The sequence below is a fragment of the Schistocerca gregaria genome, chromosome 5 (genome assembly GCF_023897955.1).
Source record: "Schistocerca gregaria isolate iqSchGreg1 chromosome 5, iqSchGreg1.2, whole genome shotgun sequence".
NCBI classification, from domain to species: Eukaryota; Metazoa; Arthropoda; class Insecta; order Orthoptera; family Acrididae; genus Schistocerca; species Schistocerca gregaria.
This window is the reverse complement of record NC_064924.1, coordinates 521,837,190-521,852,953: the sequence shown is the minus strand read 5'-3', so window position 1 is coordinate 521,852,953 and position 15,764 is coordinate 521,837,190. Positions and strand designations below refer to the sequence as shown.

The following is a 15,764-nucleotide window of genomic DNA, read 5'->3' as shown; positions in this document are numbered from 1 at the left end:
ACTCTTCAGGCTATATCACGAAAATGTTATAATTTTCTAAGGAAAAAGAATCTGGTATCCTCCATCGGTAATGTCGACGTTTAGTGCCTGGATAAACCACTCTTTTAGTTGTAGTCCTGTCATTTAGAAAGGTGTTTTAATTATGATAAAAACGCAAGCTAAAACATTAATGTGTTTGCGTTTTATCCTTTGACGAAATAAACATTGACCGAAGGATTTGCTACGCTCAACAAGAGGACAGCGTGTTAGGATCCCACAGCAATGTTTTAGTTGTTATGGTGCGAGGGCTGTTTGCAAGTTGGAAACAATCTGTTTATTTTGATTTTGATACCCGTGGGACGGCTCTCCTCTTGAATGAAATTATTGTAACTTTAGCCAGTAATTCGTATAAGGTTGTAACTTGGGTGGCAGACGTGGAACCGAAAACATTCCCGTTTGTAACGAGCTTGGCGTGGCGCACATAACAATTGTTTGCCTCATCCTAGCGACACACGGAAACGTGTGTGAGTGTTCGCTGATGTCACACATTTGCTGAAACTGTTACGGAATCATTTGCTGGGTGAACGCAATATTGTAGAAAATAAGGCTGTGACGAAATCCGCGTTCGAGAAATTTTTCGCCTCAGACAGTGGCGAGATGAAAATATGCCAAAGTTAACTCAGCAACCCACCGCTGTTAAGGGCGGAGACAGAGAGAGTGCGTTTAGCAGCCGAATTGCTGTCTCTCACAACTTCTCAGGCTGTTCGGTTTTAAATGGCAGAAGAAGGACACGCTAGTGACTTCATACGGCTGGTCGATAATACTTTAGATGTCCTCAATTCACTGCCCCTCGAAAGTATGAAATATCTGGCATGTGGATTCGTTTCGAAGCACAAAAACAGTGCCTGCGCAAGTTCTAAAAATGCTGTGCGAGTATGCGTGTTGGATCATCAAGATATTTGTTACCTTTTTAGGAATGATTCCTGAGAGGTATTCGTCACTTTTATGTCCATTCAGTGACTTAAAAGAATACCATATCAAATATGTACCTACTGCCAGGCTGAATCAGGAATGCCTGGAAAATTTATTTTCCCTTGTAAGGGGCCTTGGACATTTTCATAACAGTCCAGCTACAGTAATGTAGAAAACAGAATAAGGCTATTATAGTTAAGAGCCAATGCTTTCGGTATTCAAGTCTCCAAAGCTTCTTTTGTTGAAACTGGTGAAACAGGGACATTTGTGACTGCAGCAGTGTTCAGGAGCATTCTTCCCGATATGTCTCAAGCGCTGTCAATGGTTGAAGAGTACGAAGAAATTGATGGGATAGAACTTACTGCAGAAAATAATGAGAGCTCCTCAGCATTCGTGGTTTTTGACTGTAGCGAGGAGGTATGTCAGTATCTATCCGAATTAGAGCTCATCAGTGCAGATAATATGACAGAACATTAGCCATACCTTCTGAAGAGCTGATATCAATTGCGGGAGAAAAACGTATCAGCTGGTTGTACGTGATTTCTTGGGGAAGTTTACTCGTGCCTTCAGAAATATAGCTCGAGACATTAAGTCATTTCGAGGTGATTTTTGCTCAGATTCGTGGCAGTGGCAATTTTCTAGAACTTGCACATTTTTGGTTTACGCTGGCATCCATTAAAAGACAGAGCAAGAATCTCTGAGACAGCTCATCGAAAAAACGGGAGAAAATAGCACATGTCATCACAATAATCAGGTAGATCCTTAGTTTAGCTGCATTGTAAATAAAAATTGTATATATAGGTACATACATTTTTGACAGAACCATTGTATGTAGAGTGTAGTTACGTGTGATATTGTGTTTATAAACATCTCCTGTTTTGTCTCGACGATACGAGATTGATATTACGAATGACTTTGCACATTTACGGCACTGCTTCGCAGCTTCACTGCAAAGGAGATATGGTAAGGAAACTTGTTTTTTATTTATATAATCGTAATTTACAGCAATTATGTTCTTGTGCAAATTTATTTCAATGCAATTAGATTAATAGTTTCTGATTTATTTGAATCAACGTTTCGCGTTTCAAGTGTGCGTTGGTGTGGTTGTCGTCTGATATATTACCGATGCATGGGACATAAGCTACGATAGAATATAACTCATCTATTTTAACTGTAACATTTTAGCAGCAGAAAAGCAGTTTAGACCTCTAAACTCTGGTATTCTGGTATAAACAAATTCTTTCGCCAAAAACTTGACGGAAACGAGCATGCCGTGTCTGCTTATAAGCGCCTGTTTCGATGTTGACATCACGTCAGCCAATGGCAAGACAGAGCGCTTTCTGCCCAACCTAATTATCTACTATCCTTGGGTAACTGTTCGCGCAGCGGATGGTAGGAAGTGAAGACGGTGAATGATGAGTCGGATGATTAGACGAAATGGCGGAAACAATTAGCAGTGTTCGACAAACGTCGTCATGATGTGGAGCGTATGACATTACATAGTGGCACAGTGGAATATACTGTGCAGTACGTTGTCATATCTACAGAATATTTCGTAAAATTTAAATTGTACTCTTAGGGTTCTGCGTAACCACAGCCTCGGAAACGGGGACATTTCGAAAATTCCCTACAAAGTTCTCTAAACGATCATTGGACTACACTACAGATCAGTCCACCACCACATCCAATTTTCTTACATTAACATTCTTTGGAGTCGCCAGCTCACAGCCTAACCCAGACCTCGGGTTACGCTATAAGTCAGTCCGTTTCCACAGCCACTTTTGCTCCAGTCGCCGGTCGGGGTGGCCGAGCGGTTCTAGGCGCTACAGTCTGCAACCGCTACAGTTGCAGGTTCGAATCCTGCCTCGGGCATGATGTGCTTGATGTCCTTAGGTTAGTTAGGTTTAAGTAGTTCTAAGTTCTAGGGGACTGATGACCTAAGAAGTTAAGTCCCATAGTGCTCAGACCCATTTGAACCATTTTGCTCCAGTCACATTCGTTGGCTTCGTCAACTCACAATCAAAATATAACATTGGAATACGAAACAATGTCGTATTCCGAGAAACATGCGATGCGAGAAGTAGATATGATTATCAGTAACCAGCTTCATAATCCATAAAAGTCAGGTAAATGATCGTCAGTCTGGTGTTATCCATGTCGAAATGAAAAATAATCAATTCGCATCTTCCGCCGCCTCGGCACATGCCCATACTGTGCGTTTTAAACACACTCACAGTCAGCCACATGGCTTCCATTTTTGTATTACTACCACCACGCCGCTGCTTTCTGAAGTGTTTCAATTTCTCCCCATTCTCGCCAACTGACTTTCTGTCACTTGCCTTGTTGCACGAATTAGTACTTCATTCACCTGTCCTGTAGCGTGTAGGATTTTTTTTTATTCCCAGCGTAAAGTTGGTACTAATCTTGATCGTGTCGAACACCACAGAAGATAAATTTTAATGATTAATGAAAATAACCTCATTTGTATTATTACAGATTTATTGTGTTACGACCGGTTTCGTTCTTAGAACATCTTCAGGTTGCCTGCAGTTAATCAAAGAGGAAACTATGTTACCTATAAAATCACAAGTGATCCGTGTGACTTCATTAGCAACATAGGAAGAAAACCACCAGATTGTATCTATTTTGTATTTACAGTGACAGTGCGTCTTTTGTAACAACGTTATTCATGACTTCTACGAGATTACCAGTCCCGATGTGCTGTACGGAATTACTTTGCACCCGTATTTTATAAGTATTCACTTACTGTCACCCCTATCAAACGACTATCCAGTGTGGCGTAAGCACCGTCACCTACTCCCTTGTTATTGTGCATAATTGCGTTGCTATCTTTAGTTCGTGTCTGTTTTCAGATTGTTTTGATTAATTATTTAGTGATTTTTTTGTCTGTACGCAAGGTTTTGTCATTGCTTGTAAGGATTACGACCGCACAATCGACTATCGCACTCGACAGAGGCCAAGTTCAATGCTTACACCTTTATCTGTGCCGTGGAGCGGCCATGTCTGCATAGAATAGTTCACGCAACATTCCGCGTCTGCTCGCCGTCGGCAGTCGGCAAAATGTTTGTGATCATTGTTTCTGGATTTGATCTTTAACGTTACATACGACAGCCAGACTATTTACATCATTACCTTAACTCAATTCGCTACTGATTTACACTACTGGCCGTTAAAATTGCTATACCAAGAAGAAATGCAAATGATAAACGGGCACTCATTGGACAAATATATTATACTAGAACTGACATGTGATTACATTTTCACGCAATTTGGGTACATAGATCCTGAGAAATCAGTACCCAGAACAACCACCTCTGGCCGTAATAACTGCCTTGATGCCCCTGGGAATTGAGTCAAACAGAGATTAAATGGCGTCTACAGGTACAGATGGCCATGCAGCTTCAACACGATACCACAGTTCATCAAGAGTAGTGACTGGCGTATTGTGACGAGCCAGTTGCTCAGCCACCATTGACCAGACGTTTTCAGTTGGTGAGAGATCTGGAGAATGTGCTGGCCAGGGCAGCAGTCGAAAATTTTCTGTATTCAGAAAGGCCCGCACAGGACCTGCAACATGTGGTCGTGCATTGTCCTGCTGAAATGTAGGGTTTCGGAGGGATCGAATGAAGAGTAGAGCCACAGGTCGTAACACATCTGAAATGTAGCGTCCACTGTTCAAAGTGTCGTCATTGCGAACAAGAGGTGACCGAGACGTGTAACCAGTGACACCCCATACCATCACACCGGGTGATACACCAGTATGGCGATGGCATATAAATGATTCCAATGTGCGTTCACCGCGATGTCACCAAACACGGATGCAACCATCAAGATGCTGTAAACAGAACCTGGATTCATCCGAAAAATTGACGTTTTGCCATTTGTGCACCTAGGTTCGTCCTTGAGTACACTATCGCAGGCGCTCCTGTCTCTGATGCAGCGTCAAGGGTAACCGCAGCCATTGGTCTCCGAGCTGGTAGTCCATGCTGCTGGAAACGTCGTCGAACTGTTCGTGCAGATGGTTGTTATCTTGCAAACGTCTCCATCTGCTGACTCAGGTATCGAGACGTGGCTGCACGATCCGTTACGGTCATGCGGATAAGATGCCTGTCATCTCGTCTGCTGGTGATACGAGGCCGTTGGGATCTAGCACGGCGTTCCGTATTATCCTCCTGAATCCACCGATTTCATACTCTGCTAACAGTCATTGGATCTCGACCAACGCGAGCAGCAATGTCGCGATACGATAAACCGCAATCGCTATAGGCAACAATCCGACCTTTATCAAAGTCGGAAATGTGATGGTACGCATTTCTCCTCCTTACACGAGGCATCACAACACCGTTTCACCAGGCAAAGCCGGTCAACTGCTGTTTGTGTATGAGAAATCGGTTGGAAGCTTTCTTCATGTCAGCAGGTTGTAGGTGTCGCCACCGGCGCCAACCTTGTATGGATGCTCTGAAACGCTAATAATTTAGATATCACAGCATCTTCTTCCTGTCGGTTAAATTTCGCGTTTGCAGCACGTCATCTTCATGGTGTAGTAATTTTAATGCCCCGTAGTGTAGTGTAAGTCTGTTGTCAGTGTGAGCTGTTTATTTTATTCGTTAAGATGCGGTATCCTTAGCCTAATTTCCCGTTTTGTTTAACTGCAGGCAACCTGAAGATGTAACCGGTCGTAGCACAATAAATGTGTAATTGTACAGCTGAAGTGGTTTTCATTGAAAATCGAAGTTGGTACTTTTAGTGAACAGAGTAGTGGTTTTCTCTACAGTTCTAATAGTGTACCAACTGTGTTCATTCAACTGGGTGTCCGGGTTTCAATGTGGGCACTGTTTGTAGGTCGACAGATATCGAAACTGTACTCCACTTCTCACGACATGTTCATAGGACCGACAAGTGTTATGGCCTGTACTGCCTTAGATCTACCAGATCTCGAACTCTTGTACTGTAAACAACGTCCTTCATAAACCCGCATGCCGGCCTCGGTGGTCTCGCGGTTAAGGCGCTCAGTCCGGAACCGCGAGACTGCTACGGTCGCAGGTTCGAATCCTGCCTCGGGCACGGATGTGTGTGATGTCCTTAGGTTAGTTAGGTTTAAGTAGTTCTAAGTTGTAGGGGACTGATGACCAGAGATGTTAAGTCCCATAGTGCTCAGAGCCATTTGAACCATTTGATAAATCCGCGTGCACTGAAATCCATAAGGAGTCAGATCGGGAGACCGCGGTGGCCAGAAGATGGGAAACGTCTCATGGAGAAATGTTATAACATTACCATGATAGAAAATTGCGTCGGGAGGCACCTGTGGAACTAGTAGTTCACTGACAAGTCGAGACACGTGTGCCACGTCACTAGTGCGCATGCACCTTGTGACTGGGCGCTGTTCGTGAAATTATGAGGATCGTGTCTTGACGAGTTGGAAGAACTGAACCCAAAAACAAGAGGAAATTAATTACAGCAGATATTATTGAGCTTGTAGAAAACAGGAGCTTATACAAAATACAAGTGATGAACAAGGAAAAGCTGAGTACAGAAGACTAAAGAATCTAGTTAATAGAGAAGCTAGGAAAGCAAATGAAAATTTTCTTTAAGAAATGTGCAGGGAAGTGAAAGAAAATATGCAAAACGGAAGAACTGATTTATCCTACAGAACAGCAAATCAATTTTTTAACAAACGTAAAACAACACTCTCAGGCACAATAGAAAATAAAGAGAGGAAAATGCTGTTTGGTGAAGACATGGTGAATACATAGAGGAGTTATATGCAGGAACACCTATTTTGGAAGACGTAATAGGAAGAGAAGAGCAAGTAGACGAAGATGACTAGCGAGATGACATTCTGCAAGAGGAATTTGACAGAGCTCTAAAAGAACTACGGGACAACAAAGCAACGTGTATTGATGACATCCCTGCAGAGCTAAGAATGCTGGAGACACCATGAAAATGATTGATGCCGCTTAAACTTATTAGGTCCATCTACAACACAGAAAAGATACCAACAGACTTCCAGAAATGTATCATTGTTCCTATATCAAAGAAGTCAGCAGCTACAAAGTGTGAACAGTACCGAACTCTAAGCTTAATACCACATACATCAAAAATCCTCATAAAAATAGTTCTGAACAGAATTGAAGAGAAGGTGGAGGATATGCTGAGTGAAGATCAGTTTGGTTTCAGAAGGGTATTGGGAACAAGAGAGGCGATTCTGGCACTGGGACTCTTATAGAAAAGCAATAAAAGAAAAATAAACCAACTTATATTGTCTTTGTAGACATTGAAAAGGAATTTGATAACGTTATCTGACAATAGATGTTCAGAGTTCTGAGGAAAAGTGGAATTAAGTACAAAGACATATTTGTGGCCGAGCGGTTCTAGGCGCTACAGTCTGGAGCCGGCCCGAGTGGCCGAGCGGTTCAAATCCTGCCTCGGGCATAGATGTGTGTGATGTCCTTAGCTTAGTTAGGTTTAAGTAGTTCTAAGTTCTAGGTGGCTGATGACCTCAGAAGTTAAGTGCCATAGTGCTCAGAGCCATTTTTGAACATCCGTGTGATACTCAGTTTCTATCAGAATGAGGTGGCAGCGATTAGGAACTGTCACCAGGAACAAGAAGTAAATATTAGAAAAGGGGTAAGATAAGGATGTGCTCTCTCTCCTCTCATATTCAATGCTTACATCCAGGAAGCTATAGACCAAGTTCGAGAAACTACTAAGGTGGGGATCAAAATTAATGGGCAGAAGATGATATTGCTATAGTCACCGAGACAAAAGAAGATCTAGAGGAAGTCCTCAGAACAATGGAAAAAATTCTATGCAATCAGTATGGAATGAGAATAAACCAGAAAAAGACTAAAATGGTGGTATGCAGTACAGGAGCACAATATGAACCCCTGAGATTGAGAATTGGAAGAGAGGAGCTGGAACTGATAGATGAATTTACTTACCTGGGAAGCAAAATCACAATGGATGCTAGAAGCCGGAAAGAAATTGCGAGCATAATACAAAAGGCCAAAATTGCATTTAATCGGAGAAGGTACTTACTCCGTAGCAACAACGTCTGAAAATAAGGAAACGTACCGTGAAAGGTTTCGTTTGGAGTGTGGTCCTATACGGATATGAAACTTGGACAATTAGAAGAGAAGAGAGAAGACGGATAGAGGCAGTGAAGATGTGGTGCTATAGAAGGATGATGAAGATCAGCTGGAGAGACGAAGTAACAAATGAAGAGGTGCTTATAAGAGTACAGGAAACCAGTTCTCTGTGGAGGCACATCCAAACAAGAAGAGACAAACGTGTAGGGCACACAACGAGATTCTCACTCTGCAGCGGAGCGTGCGCTGATATGAAACTTTCTGGCAGATTAAAACTGTGTGACGGACCGAGACTCGAACTCGGGACCTTTGCCTTTTGCGGGCAACTGCTATACCAACTGAGCTACCCAAGCACGACTCACGCCCCGTCCTCACAACTTTAATTCTGCCAGTACCTCGTCTCCTACCTTCCAAACTTTACAGAAGCTCTCCTGCAAACCTTGCAGAACTAACACTCCTGAAAGAAAGGATATTGCGGAGACATGGCTTAGACACAGCCTGGGGGATGTTTCCAGAGTGAGATTTTCACTCTGCAGCGGAGCGTGCGCTGATATGAAACTTCTGGCAGATTAAAACTGTGAGCCGGGCCGAGAATCGAACTCGGGACCTTTGCCTTTCGCGGGCAAGTGCTCTACCAACAGAGCTACCCAAGCACGAATCACGCCACGTCCTCACAGCTCCACTTCTGCCAGTACCTCGTCTCCTACCTTCCAAACTTTACAGAAGCTCTCCTGCAAACCTTGCAGAACTAACACTCCTGGAAGAAAGGATATTGCGGAGACATGGCTTAGACACAGCCTGGGGGATGTTTCCAGAGTGAGATTTTCACTCTGCAGCGGAGCGTGCGCTGATATGAAACTTCTGGCAGATTAAAACTGTGAGCCGGGCCGAGAATCGAACTCGGGACCTTTGCCTTTCGCGGGCAAGTGCTCTACCAACTGAGCTACCCAAGCACGAATCACGCCACGTCCTCACAGCTCCACTTCTGCCAGTACCTCGTCTCCTACCTTCCAAACTTTACAGAAGCTCTACTGCAAACCTTGCAGAACTAACACTCCTGAAAGAAAGGATATTGCGGAGACATGGCTTAGACACAGCCTGGGGGATGTTTCCAGAGTGAGATTTTCACTCTGCAGCGGAGCGTGCGCTGATATGAAACTTCTGGCAGATTAAAACTGTGAGCCGGGCCGAGACTCGAACTCGGGACCTTTGCCTTTCGCGGGCAAGTGCTCTACCAACAGAGCTACCCAAGCACGAATCACGCCACGTCCTCACAGCTCCACTTCTGCCAGTACCTCGTCTCCTACCTTCCAAACTTTACAGAAGCTCTCCTGCAAACTTTGCAGAACTAGCACTCCTGAAAGAAAGGATATTGCGGAGACATGGCTTAGCCGCAGCCTGGAGGATGTTTGCAGAATGAGATTTTCACTCTGCAGCGGAGGAAGGTAGGAGACGAGGTACTGGCAGAAGTAAAGCTGTGAGGACGGGCGTGAGTTGTGCTTAGGTAGCTCAGTTGGTAGAGCAGTTGCCCGCGAAAGGCAAAGGTCCCGAGTTCGACTCTCTGTCCGGCACACAGTTTTAATCTGCCAGGAAGTTTCATGTAGGATACATCCTACGACACACCATCATTGGAACAACAGAAGAAGGAGCTATTGAGGGAAGGAATCGGCAGGGGCGACCAAGGATATCACACATGCAACAGGTCATGAATGATGTTGGATGTGACACATACGTGGAAATGAGGAGGGAGGTAGACAGACGAGAGGAATGGTTGCTCCAAACCAGCCTCAGGATTGAACACTAAAAGAAGAAGAAAGAATATCTTGGAGGTGTCTCAAACGGTTTCCTCTTTACCCATCAACATATAACGTCGAGTTCTTTTGTTATAAGGCTTTGTTTGTGGTCCGGACGTCCCGTATACTACAAGGAAACGCATAATAATCGATAATTTAAGACTTTTCTATGCCCCACTGCTAGCTCCTTGTCCTGTCGATTTTTTAAACCGTCTGTCCCAAAGTCCCGATTTTCTGGATCTGGCAGCACTAATCGCTAGTAGTGCCGCTGGTTGGTCTCAGCGAATAGCCACTCTACTAGGTAGGACACGGGCTACTTACCGGCGGCCTGGCGACAGCCGAGCGGCAGTAGCAGCAACAGCGGCCAGATGTGGTTGTGGCCCATGGCGGCAGCTGCAGCTCACTGACAGGGCGACGGAGGCCGAAGCGGTGGCGGGAGTGGGCGGCAGCGCACGCCCACCGCAGATAGCGGACACCAGCGGGCCGAGCCAAGCGCCACTCCTTCCACTCTACACCAGCAGATAAAACACAAAAGTAACTATACTGCCATAAAATAAGGCGAGAAAAAATAGAAAAAGGACGCTCGTGAGGAAGGCTGACTCTTCGAACAGAAAAATCAAAACAACCTTCGTCAAAACTAAGGGCACCGCTGATTGCATTAGAAGAGCAATACGAGTTCCAGTGTTAAACGGAGAGAGCTGATGGGCTGAAACGAGTACATCGAACAACTCTAATAGCGTGACAACGTGTCTGACGACGTGATAGAAGAAGGAATGTAAGTCGATATGGAAAAGGAGTTTTGCTATTTGGGGAGCAAAATAACTGAAGATGGTAGAAGTAGAGAGGATATAAAATGTAGAATGCCAATGGCAAGGAAAGCGTTTCTGAAGAAGAGACATTTTTAACATCGAGTATTGATTTAAGTGTCAGGAAGTCGTTTCTGAAAGTATTTGTATGGAGTGTAGCCATGTATGGAAGTGAAACATGGACGATAAATAGTTTGGACAAGAAGAGAATAGAAACATTCGAAATGTGGTGCTACAGAAGAATGCTGAAGATTAGATGGGTACATCACATAACTAATGAGGAGGTATTGAATAGAATTGGGGAGGAGTCTGTGGCACAACTTGACTAGAAGAAGGGATCGGTTGATAGGACATGTTCTGAGGCATCAAGGGATCACCAGTTTGGTACTGGGGGGCAGCGTGGAGGGTAAAAATGGTAGAGGGAGACCAAGAGATGAATACACTAAGCAGATTCAGAAGTATGTAGGCTGCAGTAGGTACTGGGAGATGAAGAAGCTTGCACAGGATAGAGTAGCATGGAGAGCTGCATCAAACCAGTCTCAGAACTGAAGACCACAACAACAACAATGGAAGACTCACGGATCCAGTATTAGAGGCAGAATTTAAAAGAACTCTGGAAGACTTGAGATCGGGTAAAGCAGAAAGGATATACACTGATGCGCCAAAGGAACTGGTGTAGGCTTGCCTATTCAAATACAGAGATGTGTAAACAGGCAGAATACGGCGCTGCGGTCAGCGACGCCTACATAAAGCAATAGTGGCGCAGTTGTTAGACCGGTCACTGCTGCTACAATGGCGGGTTATCGAGAGTTGAGTGAGTTTGAATATGGTGTCACAGTTGGAGCACAAGCGATGGGACGCAGCATTTCCGAAGTAATGATGAAGTGGGGATTTTCCCGTAACGAGTTTCGTTTCAAATTATATCGAGGGGATGGACATGTATCGGTATGGTGATAACCTTATGAATCTATGGACCCTGCATGTCAGTAGCGGACTGTTGAAGCTGGTGCAGGCTCTGCAATGGTGTACATCGAACAACTCTAATAGCGTGACAACGTGTCTGACGACGTGATAGAAGAAGGAATTTAAGTCGATATGGAAAAGGAGTTTTGCTATTTGGGGAGCAAAATAACTGACGATGGTAGAAGTAGAGAGGATATAAAATGTAGATTGGCAATGGCAAGGAAAGCGTTTCTGAAGAAGAGACATTTTTAACATCGAGTATTGATTTAAGTGTCAGGAAGTCGTTTCTGAAAGTATGTGTGTGGAGTGAAACATAGACGATAAATAGTTTAGACAAGAAGAGAATAAAAGATTTTGAAATGTGGTGCTACAGATGAATGCTGAAGATTAGATGGGTACATCACATAACTAATGAGGAGGTATTGAATAGAATTGGGGAGGAGTTTGTGGCACAACTTGACTAGAAGAAGGGATCGGTTGGTAGGACATGTTCTGAGGCATCAAGGGATCACCAGTTTGGTACTGGGGGACAGCGTGGAGGGTAAAAATGGTAGAGGGAGACCAAGAGATGAATACACTAAGCAGATTCAGAAGTATGTAGGCTGCAGTAGGTACTGGGAGATGAAGAAGCTTGCACAGGATAGAGTAGCATGGAGAGCTGCATCAAACCAGTCTCAGAACTGAAGACCACAACAACAACAATGGAAGACTCACGGATCCAGTATTAGAGGCAGAATTTAAAAGAACTCTGGAAGACTTGAGATCGGGTAAAGCAGAAATGATATACACTGATGCGCCAAAGGAACTGGTGTAGGCTTGCCTATTCAAATACAGAGATGTGTAAACAGGCAGAATACGGCGCTGCGGTCAGCGACGCCTACATAAAGCAATAGTGGCGCAGTTGTTAGACCGGTCACTGCTGCTACAATGGCGGGTTATCGAGAGTTGAGTGAGTTTGAATATGGTGTCACAGTTGGAGCACAAGCGATGGGACGCAGCATTTCCGAAGTAATGATGAAGTGGGGATTTTCCCGTAACGAGTTTCGTTTCAAATTATATCGAGGGGATGGACATGTATCGGTATGGTGATAACCTTATGAATCTATGGACCCTGCATGTCAGTAGCGGACTGTTGAAGCTGGTGGAGGCTCTGCAATGGTGTGGGGCGTGTTAGATACGACTCTGACGGGTTACACTTACGTAAGCGGATGTCTGATCACGAGTGTACCGTAAATATCGGGAATCTGGTAAAACATCAAATCTCCGATATCGCTGCAGCCGGAAACAGATCCTGCAATAACAGTACCAAGAGGACTGAAGAGAATCGTTCAGTATGACAGAAGCCCAAGCCTTCCGCAAATTGCTGCAGATTTCAATGCTGGACCGTCAACAAGAGTCAGTGTGCGAACTATTCGACTAAACATCGTCGATTGGTCTTTCGGACACGAAGGCTCACTCGTGTACTCTTGATGACTACACGACACAATGCATTAGGCCTCGCCTTGGCCCGTCAGCACCGACATTTTACTGTTGATGACTGGAAACATATTGCCTTGTCGGACGAGTTTCGTTTCAAATTATATCGAGGGGATGGACATGTATCGGCATGGAGGTAACCTTATGAATCCATGGACCCTGCATGTCAGTAGGGGACTGTATAAGCTGGTTCAAATGGCTCTGAGGACTATGAGACTTATCATGTCAGGTCATCAGTCCCCTAGAACATCACACGCATCCATGCCCGAGGCAGGATTCGAATCTGCGACCGTAGCAGTCGCACGGTTCCGGTCTGAAGCGCCTAGAACCGCTCGGCCACCGCGGCCAGCTTGAAGCTGGTGGAGGCTCTGCAATAGTGTGGAGCGTGTCAGATACGACTCTGACGGGTGACACTTACGTAAGCATCCTGTCTGATCACCTGCATCCATTCATGTCCATTTTTCATTCCGACGGAGTTGGGCAATTCCAGCAGGGCAATGCGTCACCCCACACGTCCAGAATTGCTACAGACTTGCTCCAGGAACACTCTTTTGGGTTTAAACACTTTCCCCGGGCACCAAACTCCCCAGACATGAACATTAGTGAGCGTATCTGGGATACCTTGCAACGTGCTGCTCAGAAGAGATCTCCACTCCCTCGTACTGTTGAGGGTTTATGGACAGCTCTGCAGGATTCATGGTGTCAATTCCCTCCAGCACTACATCAGACATTAGTCGAGTCCACGACGCGCTGTTTCGCGACATTTCAGCATGCTCGCGGGGGCTCTACGCGATGTTAGGCAGGTGTACCTCTTTCTTCGGCTCTTCTGTGTAGAACTTTCCACCGGAATTTCTAAGACCATGGCCGGAAGCGCCAACTACACGACTATTCAAGCGGGTGTGTAGAATCTATGAAACTGGCGACGTACTATGACTCCACAAAATAGCGAAGATAGCAAGGGCAGGCAAGTACGAAAACACGCACAATCGTTTTAACAGCTCATGCATCCAAGCTTCTGACAAGGACAATATATGGAAGGATGTAAGAGAAAATTGGGGAATTGAGAGATGACGATCAGTATGGCTTTACGACGCGTAGGGGCACCTTAGAGGCAGTCCTGACGTTACACTTGATCGTAGAAGCAAGACTGAAGAACTGGTGCCCAGCATTGCATTGTAGTGGATCATGGACAATGAGATAACTGGAAATTTGCGTGCGACGAACTGATATTGTGGTGAACGGCATATACCGATTGCGAGAATCGGAAGTTCCGTGCTACGAACGCATCTCTGTGTTTTACCGAACCAAAGATTTGTTTTATGGACTCTTTGTGAAGGAAATGGAGACATCGGACGTGTGAGAGGAGGCTAGAGACTGTGTTGTTGTAAGTACGCCATTACGGTATATAGTAAATGTTCAAATAGTTTTTTGCTCAAAATAAAATCCAATAACTAACATCAAGTATTCAAGGTGTGTATATCTGCATACCGAAATTAGTTGATTATGATGGTACAGATATTACGAGACGTAGATCGCTCGGAAGCGAAGTTTGGAACTGTAGTACGAACCTGCATTTTCAGGGTCAGTATTCGTCAAGAGTATCTCCGAATTATTAAACTTTAACTTGCTAGTTATCGGACCTATCATACAAACTCATCAAACAACACAGCACACAGTTGTGCCGAACGATCTGCGTATCGAGTAAAGGTTTTAGAGATTTCAGGTGAAGCAGATAACGATGAGGAATTTCCGCGAAATCGACGCTGCGGAATAAATCTCTTACTCTCCTGTGGTATTTAAAACGAAAATATTTATATTTTCCAGTTTTTCAGGAGGGCAAAGATAAGAAGAATTAAGGAACTAAGCTACACCACCTAAAACCAATAACTAAACTAACAATTGCAATAAAAGGACACATACAGAATATTTATTTATAATAATAAACAACTAAAGAATATTTTAATAAATAATCAATAATGATATATTAAAAGAAGAATGTTGAAAATCGGATGAACTGATAACGTAAAGCATAAGGAGCTTCTTCGCAGAACCGCCGCTGAAAGGAGCGTGTGGGAAACGCTGATAAGAAGAATCGACAGAATGACAGGACATGCGTTACATCAGGGAATAATCTTCATGTTACTAGATGGAGCTGTAGAGGATAAAAACTGTAGGGGAAGGCAGAGATTGGATTACATCCAGCAAATAATTCAGGGCGTGGCGTGCAAGTGCTATTCTTGAGATGGAGAGGTTGGCACAGCACAGGAGAGGAATCCTTGGCGGGCCGCATCGAATTAGGCAGATGAGTAACGATTAAAAATAACAAACACCTAAAAAAATCTTGCGGCGATGGGGATATCAGTCGAAATACCCATGGACTTCAAGAAGAGTATAATAATTCTAATCAAAACGATGGGTGGTTCTGACAGGTGTGAAAATTGCCGGTCATCAGTTTTTAAGTCATGGTGGCAAAATATCGGAAAGTCTACTTGTAGCCGACTTTAGGGAAGATCGGTTTAGTCTACCGAGACAAACAGGAAAACCAGAAGCAAACGTCACCCAAGACTTGTCAGAGAAGATAAATCTATGTTTAATTCATTTTTAGATCTCGCGACACCTTTTGACAACGTTGACCAGAAAATACTATTTGACATTCTGAAGATAGG

The 15,764-nt window shown here is 44.2% G+C and overlaps 1 protein-coding gene across 1 annotated transcript in view; it reads right to left on the bottom strand.

Moving 5' to 3' along the window:
* The window catches only part of LOC126272331 (5-hydroxytryptamine receptor 3A-like), a 116,688-nt gene extending 106,414 nt beyond the window's left edge, over positions 1–10,274 (bottom strand). The window contains exon 1 of the mRNA XM_049975112.1: positions 10,175–10,274. Coding sequence (XP_049831069.1) covers positions 10,175–10,238 — 64 coding nt within the window. The 5' untranslated portion in view covers positions 10,239–10,274. The remainder of the gene's footprint in view (positions 1–10,174) is intronic.
* Positions 10,275–15,764: the final 5,490 nt, after the last annotated feature.